The sequence below is a fragment of the Calypte anna genome, chromosome 1, assembly GCF_003957555.1.
Source record: "Calypte anna isolate BGI_N300 chromosome 1, bCalAnn1_v1.p, whole genome shotgun sequence".
Lineage (NCBI taxonomy): Eukaryota > Metazoa > Chordata > Aves > Apodiformes > Trochilidae > Calypte > Calypte anna.
The window spans coordinates 194468932-194489670 of NC_044244.1; the positions used below are offsets into that span (position 1 = coordinate 194468932).

At 40.0% G+C, this 20739-nt stretch overlaps 1 protein-coding gene across 1 annotated transcript in view; it reads left to right on the forward strand.

Annotated features, from left to right (window-relative positions):
- The window catches only part of RSF1 (remodeling and spacing factor 1), a 68485-nt gene that overhangs the window by 21501 nt on the left and 26245 nt on the right, over positions 1-20739 (forward strand). The window contains exons 3-7 of the mRNA XM_030469526.1: positions 4719-4810; positions 9660-9752; positions 10380-10585; positions 12580-12737; positions 16769-18954. Of these exons, the coding sequence (XP_030325386.1) occupies positions 4719-4810; positions 9660-9752; positions 10380-10585; positions 12580-12737; positions 16769-18954 (2735 nt within the window). The remainder of the gene's footprint in view (positions 1-4718; positions 4811-9659; positions 9753-10379; positions 10586-12579; positions 12738-16768; positions 18955-20739) is intronic.

Here is a 20739-nt window from a genome sequence, read left to right on the forward strand (position 1 = left end):
TTGTGTTTGTGAACCATGAAAACTGCCAGCAGCCTTTGCATTCCCAAATGCTTCCACTTGTTCCCTTCCCCCAAACCTCCACAGCTTGAGGGGGTGGCCTTTCCCTTTTCCCTGGAGAAAGAGGAGGCAGACATCATCCCATTGCATTACCAGAGACTCTGCACACACTGTGATTCTGATGTTCTCCTTGTCCTGCACTCCAGATCAGATCCAAAGCTTTTTTTTTATTTGCAATAATTTTCCAATTAACAAATTCCCCCCTCCCTCCAGACCCAGGGCTTTGCCCATCATCTACGTTTTCTGTTTTATTCCTTTATTTCAGTTTTATTTAGGTGAGTGTTCAGCTATGAGTGTATTCATTTTAGCAGGGAAAAGAAGCAGAGGTTAAATGGGGTTATGGCTCCATGGGAATGTGTTATTGGTTACCCACAACCAGGGATTTAATCCGTGGTTGTGCAGGTGTTTGAAGTTACAGCTTTTCTAACCAGATGATGGAGTTTCCACGTGTTCCTACTTTTTTTTTTTTGCCATTTTCAGTCTTTCCCAGATTTAGTAGAAATAATGTGAGTGATGTATGGGATGTTCCATGAAGAGCTGGAGTAGATAAAATAGTGTTCAAAGGATATTGATTGGGTGAGGCTCAGGCAAGAGCCTGCCCTCCAGGAAAGTTCAGGACTTAATTAATTGGCTAAACTCCACCAGAAGCCCTATAATTGTGTATATGGTGATTCATTCTTTCTGACTCACAGCTTCTTCCTATGAAAAGTCAGTATTTTTGAATATCAAGCAGATGGCACTGTGGTTTAATTATACTTGATTCTTTGAAGCAATTTTTCTTTTAAAATAGTGCTGTGCACAGTCCTGGCATTTTCTCTACCATGTAAGACTATTCTGCTTTAGAGGTTTTAGAGAGCTACTCTCTTACTTTCCAGAGAAAGCAAAGCTTTATGAAGTTGGGGAATATAATTCCAAATTAGGTTGGGGTTTTCATTTTTGTTTATGTTCCATCATATGCAGACTGGCTCTTATGCAGGAAAGTTGCTCTGTGTTGTTCCTTCCCTTCTGTGAAATTTTTAAAAATGCAAAATCATGATTAGATTATAGGAGTTGCTGAAATGAGTGATGCAGGTCTCACTTGAATGAAAATGATATTTTAGAAAGTGGATTATAGTTTACTGGTACTTAAAAAAACCAAACACCACCCAAGCCCAAAAGTAATTACATCTCATGTTCATTGTCTTTGGTATGTTACAAGAAGGATTAGAAATGCCTTGTAAAAATGATCTTTCATAGAATCATAGAATTGGCTGGGTTGGAAGGGACCTCAGAGATCATCAAGTCCAACCCTTGAACCACCATTGCGGTTCCCAGCCCATGGCACTCAGTGCCACATCCAGTCTCTTTTGAAATATCTCCAGACACGGAGAATCCACCCCTTCCCTGGGCAGCCCATTCCAATGCCTGATCACCCTCTCCGTAAAGAAATTCTTTCTAATCTCCAACCTAAACCTCCCCTGGCACAACTTGAGACCATGGCCTCTTGTCTTGCTGAGAGTTGCCTGGGAAAAGAGACCAACCCCCCCCTGGCTCCAACCTCCTTTCAGGGAGTTGTAGAGAGTGATGAGGTCTCCCCTGAGCCTTCTCTTCTCTAGGCTGAACACCCCCAGCTCCCTCAGTCTCTCCTCACAGGATCTCTGCTGGATCCCTTCACCAGCCCAGTTGCCTCCTTTGGACCTGCTCCAGCATCTCAAGCTCCTTCCTGAGCTGAGGGGCCCAGAACTGGACACAGGACTCAAGCTGTGGCCTCACCAGGGCTGAGTACAGGGGCAGAATCACTTCCCTGGACCTGCTGGCCACGCTGTTCCTGATCCAGCCAGGATGCCATTGGCCTTCTTGGCCACCTGGGCACACTGCTGGCTCATGTTCAGCTTCCTGTCAATCCAGACTCCCAGGTCCCTTTCTGCCTGGCTGCTCTCCAGCCACTCTGTCCCCAGCCTGTAGCGCTGCATGGGGTTGTTGTGGCCAAAGTGCAGGACCCGGCACTTGGCCGTGTTAAACCTCATCCCGTTTTTTGATGTTCTTCTTCAACAAACTTGTCAAGAATGCTCTCCCTTTTCTGAACAAAATTTAATTTAAGGTTGTGGAGGTTCAGTCTGTTTCTGAGAGGACTGGAACATCAGTCTCATTTAGTTGTGTCCTTCTACTCCTTGCCAGGGAAGTGTTCTGGGAAGGGATGGTTTTTCTGCCACTTGAACCTTCCTACCACCTCTTCCTTGAGCTGCTGGTTCTGGGCAAGTCAGGGTTGCACTGCTGCATGTGAAGTGAATGTGTTTTAAAGTTACTTTAGTTTGAATAATGAGTTAGATTCTCAGTCCCTCAGGCTGTGCTTCTGCAGTAGTTGAGGCACTCTGGTTGGTCAGGCTGTGTTCATTCCCTCCCTGGTTTCTCCCTGCAAACTCAGCATTGGTTTTCTTTGAAACTCCTGCCCTGTTCCTCAGAACAGGGAGCATGGTGTGGGATTCCTTAAGCATTACCAGGGAACTGGTGAAAAGCCAGCCTAGAGATCCAGTCATTGGTGTTGTCCTGATACACTAAAAACATCTTAAAAGGGTAACAAGTAGGTCAAGAATTTACTTGAAATGCTTTGTGAAGTTTATTTGTGAAAATAATCACATTGATTCATCTTGGAGATCCTAGAAGTGCAAGAGGGGAAATGCTGGCAACTCAAACAAGCAAGGTTTCCATAGGTGCTAAGAAAAATCACAATAAATGCTGACCACAGGTGACAAATTACTTTCCAATATTTTTAATTTTAACATTCTCCATTTCTTCTAAGTCTAACCCTCTAGCAAAGGGTTTTGTAGTCACTGGGGATTTGGTTACTCGAGACACATAAATAAGGATTCCAATCAGTATATACCCATTAAAAATAGATCTGATTAAAACCAAACAAAGATGCAGAACAAAACCTTTGATCCAGCAAGTTTGTGAATGCTCTGGCTCAGTTCCATGTCACACAAACACAAGCTGAGGCTTAATTGTATAAGTTAGATAGAATTGCTCATGTGTATAAAGTGCTTTGTGCTTGATTTTGGTAGTGCCAAATGCTCAGAACTTATCAGGGTGAAGACCTTTGATCTTGTTCCTTTTAATGTTTTATATGTGGTAGCTTAAAATGTTTAACTGCATCAGTTGTCAGGAAAAACAAGGAGATGTGTTAGTTGCTTTTTTTTTTTTCCTCAGTCTACAGTGGCATTGGAAACCATTAGTGGAGTAAAAGAAAAAGTCAGGGCTAGTTTAGATTTGCTTACTACATTTTTACATTTAAAAGAAGTCTCTTTTTGGGTACATGGCTGCTGCTTCATGTATTTCTTGAAGAAATGAGTTGGTGTATTAAATTTCTACATTGAGTATTAACATTTCTATTTAAGAGCCAATGTTCTACTGCTGAAGCAACACAAGCATTTTAATCAAACTTGCCATCTTCACCAGAAAACAGAGGCATTTGATAGAAAGGCAAATACCAGTGAGGTGAAATGAAGTTAAATGCTGAAAGATTCACACAGATATTCACATCATACAGAGAAATATCATCTCTAATACCTAGCTGAGAACTAATTTGGTGTCCCTGTTTATCTTCTTTCATGTAATGTTACTGTACCAGCAGAAAAACTATAATCATAAATTATCATAGAAGTTACTGGGTTTAAAACTTCTAAAGCATGTGGGCATAGAGTAATGAACAGTACTTCAGAAAGTAAAATTGTGTGCAAAGAGAGGGAAATAAATTACTTAATTCATTTGAGTTTTTCTCAACAAGTTACAATTGACATCACTGAGCACGTGGAGCTGCCTCATTCATTATCAGTTACAGGGTTTTAAAAATGTCATTCTCCTCTGCAGCTTATAAAACTGATGTTCTGCAAATTTGCCACTTGGTGGTGCCAGAATGATTTATAAATCCCAGATGAGATTTTTACCTGAGGACTGTACAGTAAGAGATAATAAAATTTGGCTGAAAAACTTAGATTTTGTGTTGGCCCTGGTGCAGCTCTGCTCAGCAGCAGTTCTCATCTCCACCCCTCAAGCCTCAGATCTTGAGTTTTCCTCTCTGTCCATCAGTACAAAAGAGAGTAATAGATAGCAGAGCTACATCTGTGAGGACAAAATTTCTGGAACATTTCTTCCATACCACACAGGCAGCCAAAAATAGCTTGGATGCAGTGATATTTCAGGATGACTTTGGAGTTTCTGGAGGCAGCTGCAGGTGTGCTGCTTGCAGGAGTGTTTTTGTAGGTGTTTGGTTGGCATAGTTCCTGTCCAGTTGTTTTAATACTGCCAAAAGTTTTACATATTTATTACTGCTGTCTCTTTCCTTGTGTTGAAGGAAGAGCTTAGGAAAGGCAATGATCATTGTAAATGTAAATCTAAACAAAAAGAAACCTCATGGGACTAAACCTTCCTCCATCTTGAAGGAAGAGCTCAGGAAAGGCAATGATCATTGTAAATGTAAATCTAAACAAAAAAACCCAACCTCATGGGACTAAACCTTCCTCCATCTTTCAGTTACTGCTCTTATCAGTCTTTAAATTACTGTGTTTTATTACAAATTCTCAATTTGTCACAGTGTTTCTGTGTTATCAGTGTTTAGCATTGAAGTATATTTGCACCAGGCCTCTAACTTTTCTTTTTTTTTTTTTTCTCTCTCAATACTGCAGTTCCTAAAGAATTGGTGGAGCTCCACTTGAAACTGATGAGAAAGATTGGGAAGTCTGTCACAGCAGACAGATGGGAAAAATATTTGATCAAGGTACAATATGCACATTGTATTCTTCTGGAATATGGCAATGATGAGCTGTTGTGTCAGCAACCCCTGGTATGAATTATGGAGAGCCTTGGGCTGTGTTGTGGCCAACAGCAATGTGTGTGCCCAGACTCATGTTGCATAAGAGCCCAGCTTAACTTTCAGTCCTCTATAAACTTGTGTTAAAAAAATAAATCAAAAAAATAAAACCAAGAAAACCAACAGACTTCTGCAAGTAAAAGAGTGTACACCCTCAGACCTGGTAAGAAAACACTTTATTGAGCATTAAGACCATAGATAAAGAAGGGGATGTAGTAGCCTGCAGACAGGCTAAATTGAGAGCAGATTTACACAGTAACAGTTCATTTGTATATCAGTTGTCTGGATATAATTTAGTTATTGTGATTTGGTTGCTGTTCATACAGGGATTAACCATATGGAGTTCTTGAAGCATGTGTTAGCAATAAATGAAGGTATTGCAGTGATCTGTACCAGCAGCCTCAGAATGGCACAGCTGAGTCAGAAGTGTAGTTATGGCTCAGCAAAAATTCAGCATCCCACTGGCTTAGATAATTCTGTTTTGATCTTCTAATGGTGCCTGTGCCACTGTTGGCACCTTAGTTTTCAGTTTAAAGAATTTACACTGACCCAGAAAAAAAACAAACCACAGATACTCAAAATTAAGAGGTTCCCATTTCCCCTCTGGATGTGTTCCATACCTTTTAATCCACAAAAAATGTAGTCTTGCTGTTATCTGTGCAGCCAGGATTGCCTCTTGCTCAGAAATACACTGTTTTGGTAAGAGCAATGATACCAGTAATGACACTTGGCAAATCCAGTTGCAGTTTGCCTCCTAAAAGCTGTCTGTGAGATTTGTCTTGGGGCTTGTGTAGTTGTAAGATGTTTTTTTAATTTTATTTTTAGAACTGGCAGTGTGTCAGGAAATAACCTGCTGAAAGGCCTAAAGTTAAATCTGACTTCTTTAATAATTGCCAAGTATTTATGGTGCTGCTTAAAACCAAGAATGTTAATAATGTACAGGACTTCATGCAGTGTTCTGTGGTTACTGAATTTTGTCAAATTCCTTAGTATACCAAAAAGCCATTGCAGCAAGCTGAGAAAGCAGAGAGAAAAGCAAGCTTATGAAGGAGTAGTTTGGAAAATCTTCCTTCAGCAGGCATTGAAAGGATGGGAACGTGGTAAGGAAGCCTTCCCACAAAGTCCTCTTAAGACCAAGTAAGCAAAGAATAAATTCAACTTTCATTCAACATGTGTGGAGCTAATGTGAAGCTTATTCCAGCCAGTGGTTCCAAGGAACCTTGAAGAACAAAGGAATTTAAATATAATTAATTAGTGAGGTGTGCTAATATTGTCAGCATTTTGAAGGGTTATAATAAATGTAGAAAAACACAGAGTATTGGGAATTGCCACCAAAAAACCAGGAAAATCTGAAAAGGTGTGGAACCACTGAGAGCATTCTTGCATCTCTTACTCTAAGGGACAACATTCACCTGCTTTCCCTTAGTTAGAAACTACTAATGTGGGGCTCCAATAAAACAGGGGTTGCTGCAGTCCAGATGTGACCATTTTCTTCTTTAGGAGGAAGCTAAGTGGAAGACATTCTGACTTACATGCTCTTAATATTTATGGATGTAGACATTGCTCATATGTTCTGGTTATATAACAGCTGTTCATAAATTTTGCTTTACTTGACTGCCACACTTGTAAAGAGCATTATAAAAAAATCATCTCCCAATTGTGGCTGGTGTTTTGGCAGATGAATTTATTTTGGAATAGGAAGTGATCATGGCAGTTTGAGAGTTCCTTCCCTCTTCTAATAGGGAACCCCCCAAGTTGGCTCACCAGCATACAAAAAGTTGTTTTTTGGGATGAAAATGTCTTTAGAGCTTCAGGAATCTTGACATTTCTCCTCTGTGCAAGAAATGTCTGTGGTCATGTTATGACCAAAGTTAAAGGCTGGTCCTAAATGTTTTAACAACCAAGAGGAACTGCCCTCAAAGCTCTTTTTTAAGAGAAGCAGTTGAGTTGATTCATTCAGCACTCTCTCCTGACAGAATGCTTTACTTGACTGTTGTTAAACATATTTTGAATTTTTATACAGATGAGATTTCTCTGGGCTGATCTGTCTGGAAGCTTCAGTCCCCAAATCAGCACGTTCTGCACACAGTCTGCCCTAATTATTAAAATTCAAATGTCTGTAATCCCACCCAAGCAGACTCCTCTTGTTGTGCCTTTCACCTTCCAGTTTTCATTCTTTGAAGTAAACATCTGGAGCATGGTAATAGGAAGTGTTGGGAGCCATTGTAGCTGCTTTGGAAATATTTGAGAGACATTTCAGTGTCTCTTTGCAGGGTGGGAAGCGTGCAGAAGCCTGTGCAGGCTGCAGGGTTTGGTTTGGTGTGAAATGTCCCCTCTGTGAAGGCAGAGTAATGTTTCAGCACAGCCCAAATCAAGGAGATCTGTAGTTGAGGGTTGTGACAGTCCTTGTCAGGAGAAAGCAGGATCATCTGGGTTTCAGTTGTCAAAATGTAGGCATTTCAGTTTGAACAGATGCTTCAGCACCTCTGATGTCTCTGAGCTGTTGCTTTGACAATCAAGGCACTTCAGCGCATGAAACTTCTCATTATTGCTTTGATACTTAATGAGTGAGTAATGAGCAGCGACTGGCACATGCCCTGAGCAAGGGGTTTGATGTACAATTTCATAGAATCATAGAATTATAGAATTGGCTGGGTTGGAAGGGACCTCAGAGATCATCAAGTCCAACCCTTGATCCACTACTGCTGCAGTTCCCAGCCCATGGCACTCAGTGCCACATCCAGTCTCTTTTGAAATAGCTCCAGACACGGAGAATCCACCCCTTCCCTGGGCAGCCCATTCCAATGCCTGATCACCCTCTCCATAAAGAAATTCTTTCTAATCTCCAACTTAAACCTCCCCTGGCACAACTTGAGACCATGGCCTCTTGTCTTGCTGAGAGTTGCCTGGGAAAAGAGACCAACCCCCACCCTGGCTCCAACCTCCTATCAGGGAGTTGCAGAGAGTGATGAGCTCTCCCCTGAGCCTCCTCTTCTCCAGCCTCAACACCTCCAGCTCCCTCAGCCTCTCCTCACAGGATCTCTGCTGGATCCCTTCCCCAGCCCAGTTGCCTCCTTTGGACCTGCTCCAGCACCTCAAGCTCCTTCCTGAGCTGAGGGGCCCAGAACTGGACACAGGACTCAAGCTGTGGCCTCACCAGGGCTGAGCACAGGGGCAGAATCACTTCCTTGGACCTGTTCAACAGCACTGACACTGAAGTCAGTGGACAGAGAATCCACTACTTCCCTGGGCAGCCCATTCCAATGTCTGATCACCCTCTCCATAAAGAAATTCTTTCTAATGTCCAACCTAAACCTCCCCTGGCACAACTTAAGACTGCTCTCCATGCTTTATCATGGAAAAAGAGAAAGAAAGCAGAGTAATCGTGTTCTGAGGGGGAGCAGCCACTGCGAGCCTTGGCTTTGTGTCAGGGAAGTGCCTGTGTACCATTCCTTAACCTCAGAGCAGGACAAATCCATCAGGATTCACTGGCACCAGAGTGCTCCCTGTAGCTTTTATTGTAAAGCCAGAGGATGATTTGTGGTGTGGACTGATTGCAATTCCTCTGGTCACCTCAGAGCCAGTGGTAGGAATAGTGGAGAGCAGGTAGCAGAGACATGGGGAATAAGGAGGGGAAGTGGCAGCTCTCTTGGTAGTAGCACACGTGGAGTTGTACAACATGGATAGTTGACCTCTGATGAGTGAGATTTAGGGTTATTTTTGTTGCTGTTTCCTACACCTTGTGTTTAACAGTAATTTGATGACTGGGAAGCTACACCATTGTGGTGGAGTTAATTCAGCAGTGCTTTGCTTCCTTGCAGACTGCAGGGTTGGCTGTACCTGGTGTGCTCATTTGGAGAGTTGTGATTCAACACTGGCACCACAAAATAATCTCAGCTGAAGGTGTAGCTGTGATTTCACCTGTAGCTTTCACCTCCTAATGGGTATTTCCACGGGAACAGCCTCACCAACTGGAGATCCCACTGTGTGTTGATGAGCATCTCTTCTCTCTTCATGAGATTTCCTTCAGCATGCCTGAGTTGTTCAGGAGAGGGAATTCCTTCTGCACCATCATTATTGGAGCTCCTGCTGATTCAATCTGTTTTGCCTCTACTGCCACAGTTTTTTTTTTCCTGTTCTGTTTTTTTCCCCCATTTCGATGTAATTGAATTTATTTGCTTTAAGTAAATTGAATTTTATGGTTAGTATTTTACACTTCCTACAATATTTTACTTATTACAATATTTTAAAATATTTATCAAACAGCTGGAGGCCCAAGATACCTTGTGAAGAGCAGTAATTCCACAGTGTGGGGTGAATATCAGTTGCTTGTTATCTGCAGTACAGTTTTAGGACTTAAAGGGGGTCCCAAGAAAGCTTGGCAGCTGTAAGGACATTTAACAAGGAATCACATCTACTCAGGAGAATTTAGTTTCTAAATAGACAAGTCAGAAATAGAAAAATGGGAGATTTTACACAGCAAAGAGAAGAAGACCTTTCCAGTTCAGACTGTGCTGTTTAATTTAAGAGGTTTAGAGGAGCTGGTGATGATCAGGACCTTGATGATGTGGTCGTCCACAGAGATTTTCCAGGGCTTCCAACCTTCTCCAGTTTTATTTTTTGTTTGAGGCTTCCTAACTTGCAGTCCTGAAGGGATTATGTGTAATTTTTACTGCAGTAAGCTGCTATTAATCTAAAAGTTGTAAGTTGCTGTTATCCACTAACTCAAGCCATCTTACTGTTTTGTTTGTGACAGATATGCCAAGAATTCAACAGCACTTGGGCTTGGGAGATGGAAAAAAAAGGATACCTAGAAATGAGTGTTGAATGCAAGCTGGGGATTCTGAAGGTAAACAGCCATTAACTAAGATTTAAAATTACTTTTTCCTTAAGTATCTTGGAGGTTTGACTTTCTCACTCAAATATCTTGCAACTTTAGCTTGACTGAAGCCCATTGATGGGTGCATTGCATGTGGTGCTGATCTCAGGCAGGATATTCATGGTGGTGGGTTGAGCCCAAACTGAATTAATACTGTGAAACTTTATAGGAAAACGATTTTCTGCACAAAAATACAAGCTATTTTTGCCCTTGTAGTGCACTTTTAAAAAATGTTCATTATCTTGCAATTACATAAAGCTTATCTGAATTCCAAAGACTTCATCTTTTCAAGGCTTGAGAAAACTGCCAGGGTTGGTTCCAAGTTTTGCATCTGTGTTATTGTAGAGAATGAGATCTCTTGTAATATGTAAAAAATAAATAAATAAAAATAATCTTTCTAAATTGGCCAGGGGAAAAAAAAGGCTCTTATTTAAAAACAAAACAGTCTGGAAAAAAAAGCCAGTAGCTGTAGCTGAGTCACGGGTCCAATAGAAACACTTCTGAAAGGGAGTTCCAAATTGCACTAAGAGTTGATTTCTGTATTTCTGTTTATATTTTGATGTTTTAACAGTCTGTCTGCCTTTTCCATTTTTTCAGTATCTCTGTGAATGTCAGTTTGATGACAATCTAAAGTTTAAGAACATCATTAACGAGGAGGATGCTGATGCCATGCGCCTGCAGCCCATCGGGCGAGACAAGGATGGGCTGATGTATTGGTATCAACTGGATCAAGAGCATAATGTCAGGATGTACATAGAAGAACAGGATGACCAGGATGGATCCACCTGGAAGTGCATTGTTAGGTATTCCTTTTTATGTATTTAATTATTAATTATTCCTATTTTCTTCAAATTTATTTCAGTAAACCCCCGTTTCTCACAGGGATTGACAGCAATGGGATTTTCTGCCTTCATTTTGTTGTTTTATTGAAAACCCACTTAAAGAAAGAACTCACTGGTTTGCTGGTAACAGCCAATGTGTCTATTAAGCATTCTGTCTTATTAAGCATTCTGCTTAATCAAGCTCCAGTGGGTATAAGGAAAGGGTACCAAGAGAGGACTCTTGAGGACAGTGGCTCGATATTGCTCACATTTGCTTTAGAAAATGGAGGGAGGACTCCTGCTTCTTGAACTTCTGCTCTGTCAGGACAGTTATAAGTGGGCAGTGTTCTTCTTGGGGGAATTATATGGCAATTTCAACTTCATGGAACTGCAAAACTGTTGACCATACAAATAGGCACACACACAAACACACACACACAACACACACACACAAAAAAAAAATCTGGAGTAGAATTCAGCTCATAGATCACCAAAGATGAGCTGCATGACACTGATGACACTTAACATGACTCAGTGTCTTGGGTCTCAGTTGCTGCAGGTTGGTCTGATAATATTTTAATCATACTTGAGCTTCAGAATTATGGTTTTTTGTGATTCTTGTCAGATTCTGTTTTTCACTTCCCTGCTGTATATGGTGTCTTTCTTACTAGAAAAATAACTAGTTTGAAATTTTTTTCTTATCTACCAGTTATCTGTTTTAGTTTATCTCCATGTAAACTTTTTTTTTTATTTTTGGTTAGTTCCAAGTGGATTTAAAACTGGATTCATCACAATCAACTCTAACTTAAAAAGCAGTGTTTACATAGAGATGTAAAAATAGATCTAAAAAAAAAGAAGCCAAACGGTGGCAGTTTTGTTTGTAAATTTAAATTGTTTATATTTGCCACTGATTTACATATCCATAAGTTTAGTAACCAAGGGAGTCACAGATGCAGAACTGTTTAAACCACTATAGCAGGCCATAAAATTATAAGCATTCCTACCAGTGAAATTTAGACAGCTGTTGTGGGTGAGGAAAGTGAATGTATCTGAACAAACCAATGAGGAAATAAAGAGCTGAGCAGTGTTTCTTTCTCTCAGTGCATCACAGACTCCTGAGATCAGTGCCAAAAGCAGAAGAAATCAGGCTTCTGCTGAGGAAAGTTCTGCCCCTTCACACTCACAGCAGAAAAACACAGTAATGCACTGTAAAATCTGAAATGGTTTTAAACCCACGAGGTTCCACATCTCAGGGTTGTTGCACTTCCAAGGTTCCTTTTGGTATGTGAACTTGAGCAAAACAAGTTGCTGAACATTTGCTTTGAAGGAAGAAATGTGAGAGCCTTATGTAGTTTATATGAAAACAATGACTCTTAATCATTGAACAAGTTAATTATAAATTATATTATTATTATTATTATTAAGGTGGTGTTTTCCAAGTTTACAATAAAGAGTTACAGCACCCTGAGTTTTGCACCCACAGAGATGCACAAATGTTTTCTTTCTCAAGTAATTTCTCACATAACTCAAGTAGCTGGAGTTTTCTAGACTTCTTTGTGCTGTCTGCTAAATGTGTTTAGGATGAGTACTTGCCAAAAGCATCAAAACTACTTAATTGCTTTTGAACATTTCACTTGAATGATGTGGTTGCTCCTTTGGTGCATGAGCCGAAAACTGCAACTTCCCCTCTGCTGAGAGAAAAAACAAATGGGCAAAAAAACCCCCAGTGAGGATTAGTAAGAGGATGATAAATAAAAGAATAACAGTAGCAGCTTGGATCCAGATCCAACAGGACTTGAGTCGACATAGATAAGGTCCTCATTTTGCTATAGATAAGTTGGAAGGTTTTTGATTGTGAAGTCTGCAGGCACTTTGGTGGGACAGGGGTTGGGTGTGAGGCTTTCAGGGCAGTGTTCCCTTAGGCAGATGGTGTTTGTTTATTTTTTATGAATCTGTTTTCCCTTCTAATCACGTAGGAACCGCAATGAGCTTGCTGAGACCCTGGAGCTCTTGAAAGCACAAATTGATCCTGCCCTGCTGAAAAGTAACAATCCTCAGCAGGAGACTTCATCAAGGGAAAGCCCGAGCTTAGAAGATGAAGACACGAAAAAGGGGGAAGAAGCATCTACACAAGGTTCTCTGCCTTCTTTTCTCAAGTTTTAAATGTTATGTATGGCAGTGTTAGTGTTTTCAGCTTCAGGAGAAGCTGCTGTGTCCAACAGGACTTTGAACAGAAACATTTTTTGAGTAGTTTGAAATTAGAAATACCAGTTGGAGGTTTTTAGACTGTATTTAGGCTCAGGAGTTTCTATGAAATGTGTACAGATTGTTTTCTGAGTAATTTTATTTCTGCTGTACATTTTCTATTATATTTTAAGTATTCATCATTCTATGTTTAATGTTTTTGTGGAGCATTAAATTGTTGCCAAACTTCTGTTGTTCTAGCAACATTATAGTTCTGGAAAGGACAAAATTCTGTGCAGTGCCATGATTGAAATCAATACAGTATTGGGTGTGTTGTTTATTTTGGCTTTTGAGTTTGATTCAGAAACTACAGGTTTCTTTCTCAAATGTCTAATCTATGTGATTTTTCTTTAAGGGAGACATGAGCTAGAGTTAAAACAATTTAAAATACTGAAGTGTTTTACAAGTGAAGTGATCCTTAGCTGTCTCTGTTGTTCTTACTAAGAAAGAACCTTTTTTCCTTCCTTATTATCATGTCATTGCACATAATTAACAACCCACTTGTCCTGTTGGATTGTGCACTGGTTTTACTGAGTATTGGTATCAGTTAGCTTGAAATACTTTGTTATAAGAATATGATATTTTTTAGGTTATGAAGAGCTAAAAAACCTTGTTATCCTGAGTGATTTTTCCCCAATTACTATTTGATATTATCTTTCTGTTAAAATACAGGAAAAGTTTTTCACAATGAGAAACAAGGTTTAAGGATTCCACGGTGTTAGTGTGTTTTTCTTCAAATCTGCTTAAGTTAATTGGATATCTGGGATTAGCCAAGACCTGTCTTGGCTCTGAGTATCCCAGAGAAAGATTTGCTGTTTTATTCTCCTTCTTTGCAACAAACAGTGTAGAACAGAAGAAATAAATAACACATTTAGATACAATGTGAGCTGCTGTGGAATCACTGAGACTTCCATAGAAGTAAACTGTGATGAACAGCAGCAGAATTGTCTTTCAGTCAGAGGCATTTCCAGTCTCTAACTGTCCATGTAAGTGACAGCACAACCTGTGTGGTTGCCAACACTGCAGAATTAATCCAAAGCACTGATCTTGCCTTTGTCTCACTAAAAATTGGCCATCCCAGCTTAAATCATTTAATTCATATCTCTCCTTGAGATATGATTTTACTTAGATATTGAAATCAGGAGCAGCCATTTGAAGACACTTTAATCAGTGTCCCCACTGCAGATAAATTATCAGATCCTGTGGCACACTCACCTGGGCCAGCCCTTGGATTGGGCAGAACCACTCCTAACCTCTAGTTCATGTGTGTGATGGATAATGACACAATTTACCTGTGCAGTGACTGCAGTGCAGTCAGTGCATTCACAGAGCACTGCTTGGAGCCTTTCAGGTGAGGAGCTTTAACATTTCTGCCTGTTGGTACAAGGACTGCAGGCAGAGCCCTTCTAAGGTACAGTGAAAACACCTTGGACCTGCTACCTGTTTGCTTTGGCCACTTCCCAAACAGGGTTCAATGAGTTCATATATACAGTATATATAAAATATATATATATATATATATATTGGACATTAGAAAGAATTTCTTTACGGAGAGGGTGATCAGACATTGGAATGGGCTGCCCAGAGAAGTAGTGGATTCTCCATCCCTGGAGATGTTTAAAAAGAGACTGGATGTGGCACTCAGTGCCATGGGAGTAGTGGATCAAGGGTTGGACTTGATGGTCTCTGAGGTCCCTTCCACTCCAGTCCATTCTATGATTCTATGATTCTATGTTTTTTTTCACTGGTGCAACTGACTGAATCAAAAAGACAACTTGGGTGTCAGCTGAGGCATTTTGTAGATGTGAAACATGTTATGAGCAGTTTTGGGGGTTAAACTGTAGAACTTTTGCTGTTCATATAGAGAAGTTTGGGGATTCTCGTGATCCTCAGTGTTAGAAGTTTGGGAGAAAGCTGTGGCTGGTGGAAGGAAATGATTGAACAAAGTTGAGACAGAAAGGAATGAAGGGAGGGTGGAAGAAAATGGACACAGAAGAAATACTTCATTACCACTGCACAGAGAAATGTCTTGGAGAGGCAGCTTTTGTGTTATGTAGGCTCAGAGTGGGGAGCACTTCTGTGAAGGGATAAAAAACATCCTTCAGCCTTCCAAATTTTATTGTGGTGCCTTAGAGGGGCAGCTCTCACTGTTTATTTGGTTATGGACTTTGTACTTGAAAACATAAAATCTATAAATTCTTCCTCACCACTCTTAGTTTCTAAAATGCTTATTTGCTTTAACATAAAGCAAATATTATTTGCCCCTGTGCTCAGCTCTGGTGAGGCCACAGCTTGAGTCCTGTGTCCAGTTCTGGGCCCCTCAGCTCAGGAAGGAGCTTGAGGTGCTGGAGCAGGTCCAAAGGAGGCAACTGGGCTGGTGAACGGATCCAGCAGAGATCCTGTGAGGATAGGCTGAGGAAGCTGGGGGTGTTCAGGCTGGAGAAGAGGAGGCTCAGGGGAGACCTCATCACTCTCTACAACTCCCTGATAGGAGGTTGGAGCCAGGCGGGGGTTGGGCTCTTCCAGGCAACTCTCAACAAGACAAGAGGCCATGGTCTCAAGTTGTGCCAGGGGAGGTTTAGGTTGGAGATTAGAAAGAATTTCTTTCTGGAGAGGGTGATCAGGCATTGGAATGGGCTGCCCAGGGAAGGGGTGGATTCTCCGTGTCTGGAGATATTTCCAAAGAGCCTGGATGTGGCACTCAGTGCCATGGGCTGGGAACCGCAACGGTGGTTCAAGGGTTGGACTTGATGATCTCTGAGGTCCCTTCCAACCCAGCCAATTCTATGATTCTATGATAATGAACTTTTGTCATTCTTTAATGCTTTCCCCTCTATATTTCTAACCACTTTGGGAAGCTCTCACTACACTGGTGTGGAGGCAGAGGGGTAGGGGAGAGTAGGAGAAAAATCTTGTTTGGAGTTATGGCACATTTGCCATATTCCTGATAGTAGAAGATGCTGTTATGGTATGTGTAGTGCTATTGTATTTACTTTTTTTCTAATTAGTTGTAGCCCTAGCTGACTCAAAGTATGGTAAAATCATAAAAAAAATGAGAGAGACATTAAGAGGTTGTGGTAATGGTAAATATAGGCTTAAGTAGATAGTAACAGAATAAATGTATCATTGCTTCTGAATGCTGGAACTGCTTTAAGCTTTAATAATCTGTAACTGACTTTGCAAAGTAGGCAGAACCTGATCCTTCAGGCTCTGCAGATTTTTCTGGTGTGTACTGTGCTCATTTAGAAATGGCAGATGAAGTGAATGTAGAGTATTGTCTGTTACTTGTGTTCTGATAGTACACAGGGTATGCAGTCATTATCCAGAGAAACAAGGTGATTTTTGCACTAAGCTGGAATGTTGAGTGTGTCCTTGTTTCTCTGAATTATTGAAATATGGTAGTTAAATATTTCTTGAAGTAAAAACCATGCTGATTTCTGTGTGGAATTTCACTTGAAGACCGTGGAATCTTACACTGTTCATGAAATATTTTTGTGTGTTTGTGAACAGAATTCAGAATTCTGTTCACAAGGGAATTCAGAAACTCAAGGGAAACTTCAGGTTGATGCTTCATGCATCTTAAACTACATCATAAACTATTTAAGTATCCTCTCAAAGTATTGTGGTACTGCTAAAGAAGGGGCTGAGTTGTCTGTATAAATCTAGAATTCTGCTACCAGCTCCTGAAACTCAGTGTATTGATATGTACTTAAACTGAACTGTGATTCTATAGGGGGAAATTGGCAACCCACTTGTTAGACTCCTCATAATTCCTAATAAATCCTAATAATTCCATGAGAGATTATTTTGTAGGGGACGTTGGGTTGCTGGGTTTTTCAGATAAACCTTTGTTTTGATGGATGCTCTTGGTAATCCTGTAGGTCCCCTGGTTGTTTCATAGTTGTTTTTCTTTGTCAACAGAAAATCAATTGAAAATCAAAGAAGAAAAAGAGGATGTGGAGGAACAGCCAGTGGAAATGGAAAGCCTTCCTCTTCCTGTGGTTAAAGAAGATGAAAATATGAAAATTGAGAAAGTGGAAGAAAAAGAAATTGTAAAATTACCAGTAATAGTAAAGTTAGAGAAACCTTCAGAATACAATGAAGAAAAGCAAACTGTCAAGGAAGAAAGTGACTCCTTTAAAGAAAATGTCAAGCCTGTTAAAGTAGAGGCAAAGGAAAACAAAACAGAATCAAAAGACTTAAAGGAAGTAAAAAGTTGTACGGACAAAATAGCTGTTCATGAGCCAGAGAGGTTAGAGTTTTGTGTTAATGTTAAAACTCCCCAAGAAATTGTGGAGAAATCTGTGGAAGAAAGTGAGAAACTTAAAAATGATCAGCAGGCAAAAATACCACTTAAAAAACGAGAGATCAAGCTGACGGATGACTATGACAGTCCAATTAAGGGGCCCCTCTGTAAATGTGTTACTCCAACGAAGGATGTCTTGAAGGAAGAAGGGAAACCTGAAGAAGAAGCTTTTAAGAGAGTCCCTACAATTACTGCTTTATGCCCTGATGGGAAGGTGCTAGTAAATGGAGAGGTTACCTGTGAAAAAATAACCCCAAGTGTCATACAAAATAATAAGTCAGAACACTCTGCCAGCCCCAAGGAAGGCAGCAGCTCATTAAAAGAGAGAAATGGAAAAAGTGGGGACAAGGTGTCAGACTCCCTAAAAGTGTCAGACTCTGTTAGTAAAATTATAAAAGTGTGTGAAGTTGAGAAAAATTCAGTGACTGTGGTGAAAGAAACTGGGGCTGTGGTCTCTGAGGCTTCTAATCAAAAAGTGCCTTTAAATGAGGAATCTAGTCCTGTGGAAAAAGAGTCCTTTGACAACACAACTACTGAAATGGTAGTGGAAGGGTCTTCAAACTCTGAGGACTGTGCCAAAACAACTGAAGAGAAACCAGCCATGAAAATCAAAATGGACATAATCCAGCCACCCAAAGAATGTTCGGAGAAAGCAGAGAAGTCTCCAAGTGCATCTGCTCCTGCAGAACTGCCCAGGCTTGCACCGTCTGGTGAAGAGACTCTGACAAGTAAAGGTGAGTCTGAGGAGAAACCTGGTTCTCCCAAAGCTGCTCAGACACCTCCTTCAGCTGCTTCTGTTATTTTAGAAAATCCTGCTTTGGAAAAGGAGAGCTCTGATACTCAAGCAGAAAAGGAGGGCTCTGGTAGCCAAACAGAAAAGGAGGACTCTGATAGTCAAGCGGAAAAAGAGAAATCTGGTAGTGAGACAGAAAAGGAGAGCTCTGGCAGTCAAATGGAAAAGGAGACCTCTGACAGTCAAATGGAAAAGGACTCTGACAGTCAAATGGAAAAGGACTCTGGTAGTCAAATAGAAAAGGAGACCTCTGATATTCAAACAGAAAAAGAGAGCTCTGGTATTCAGACAGAAAAGGAGAGCTCTGATACTCAAACAGAAAAAGAGAGCTCTGGTATTGAAGCAGAAAAGGAGAGCTCTGGTAGTCAAACAGAAAAGGAGAGCTCTGGTAATCAAGCAGAAAAGGAGAGCTCTGGTAATCAAGCAGAAAAGGAGAGCTCTGGTATTCAAATGGAAAAGGAGAGCTCTGGTGGTCGAACAGAAAAGGAGAGCTCTGATAGTCAAACAGCTCTGCCTGAGGAGAGCAAAGCAGAAGAAATACCCAGCTCTGAAAAACAAGAGGAAGAGCCAAAAGCTACCAAGACAGAGTCAGATAGATTGGATGATGCTCAAGCTTCTAATCTAGAGGACTCATCAGAGAGTAAAAAGGAAACTCCACCGCCTAAAAGCAAATTTAAATATAAGTTAGTTTCTGAAGAAGAAAACTGTGCAACAGATAATAAAGAAATAACTTCTGAAAGACAGAAAGAAGGAATTAAATTAACAATCAGGATCTCCAGTCGGAAGAGGAAGACAGAAACTCCACCAGAAGAGGTCAGCGTTGGCCGCACCTTAAGGCGATCTCCAAGAATATCCAAGCCTACTCCCAAAGTTGTGGAGACTCGGGATCAGAAACCTGACAAAAAACGACCTGAAGAGGAAGAGGAGAAACCTGCAGCAGCACAAAAACCAGAACGAAAAGAAGATGCAAAAAAACAAGAGAAGGAGTCAAATTCTAAGGTTAACAAGGTAATGCAGTTTTATTAACCTGGAATAACGAGTCCCCGCAGTCTTGTGTGTGAGGAGAATCTTTATACTTACATAGGAATATTGAGGATTTTGTTCCTTTGGAACTGGCTTTGCAATCCAGTTAGTGCACTCAACAAATCTAAAAAACACCCCATAAGAGAGTGTTGACTTTAGAGTTTATAAATCCTGCCATTTGGCCTAGAACAAGTAGACCAAGTCTACTAGACCTAGAATAAGCAGACCAAGAGTGAATTCTTCTAAGAAATGAAATGAAATGAAATGAAATTAAATTAAATTAAATTAAATTAAATTATCAGACCTGGGTCAGTCTGGCTGAGTCTCTGAATGGTGACTTTTAGCTCTTGTGGATTTACTAGATGGATGCTTGTTGGTGTCTGGTTGGTCAGTTTGAGGATGATCATAAGGCACAAAGGAACCAAAAATGGTGAAAAATAAAAATACAGTGACTTCTGGTGCTAGGTGAAGCTGAAGTTATTGTTTTGGTGAGTTTGATATAATTTAGCTTTTCTTACACGTGGGATAGACATTTTACTTTGGGGGGAGGTGTCTTTTTTTCATGATAAACTTTCCCTTGTGCAGCACAGATCTTAAAAGTATTGTCAGGTAAATAGAACACAAAAAGTTGTATGTACACATGCAGTGTGCTTCAGAGTCTGTGTAATTAAAAACACCTTCACTAATTTGCCTTTTGTTTTATCTGGATGTGGAGTGCAAATGAGAAATGAGGCAAGTGCACCCTTTTATATCAACTTGAAATCCTGTTAATTTTGGACATTTTCTTAGTTATTTGGTATTTCTACCAAGACATTCACTTGTTTTGCAAGTTTTTCACATACTGCTACATTGAATAAGTTTCATAAAATGAACAGTTGATTTTTTTTTCAGTGAACAGTAAAAACTGTACTGAAGAATTCTTTCATATACATAAGGAATTGGAAAGTAATTTTTTCATATAAAGATTTTAATTTTTAAAAAAAGTAAATAAAGTAATAGGAATTGTGAGTCCTAGAAGAATTTTAATTTTGGAATACTGTTATAGGCACTTTGCCTTGATCTTTTTTTCTGGAAGATATCTGAAGGTATTTAATTTCCTATAGAGCTTGTAAAATAAATATGGTAGAGGAAGATGTTTGAAACCAGTAAACATCTGTCACTAAAGATCTGGGAAGCTTTCATCACAAAGAAATAAGCTATTTTTAATAGGTTTTATTTTAAAGAAGGTTTTTTAAAAAGCAATTTGAAATTATATGTTGAAGCCTCAACTTAAACACTGTCATGAATCTAAAGTACCTTTGGTACTAAACTTTAGTGAACAGTAAAATCTGTAAAAAGCTGGAAATTATTGTTAACCTGAAACAAAATTTTATCAGTATGACAAATCCTGCTCTGGTACAAGTCCATAAATATAAAGAAATAAATATTTTATTCATTTTAGTTTATTCATCTCATTCAGGCCAGTGAGTTGCTCAGTCACAACTGAAAAAAAATGTTTTTGAGTTGAAAAAGCTCAAAAAGTTATTTCCCTTTTTAGTGCTGTGGGATGGGCAGGGGGGCAGGAGGAGTTTGGAGATCCTGATATCAATGAGAAGCAAGTCAGTTAATGGGAAGAGAAGTTTATTCTGTTTGTTATGATGCTTTAATATAAAATGTCCTAGCTGGGGAGGTAAGTTTTAGCTATGACAAAATTATATTCTGAGTTTCAATCAAAATCTGTTTTTCAGTCATAGTGTGATAGTAAACATGGGCAGAAGGGATAGATATCCC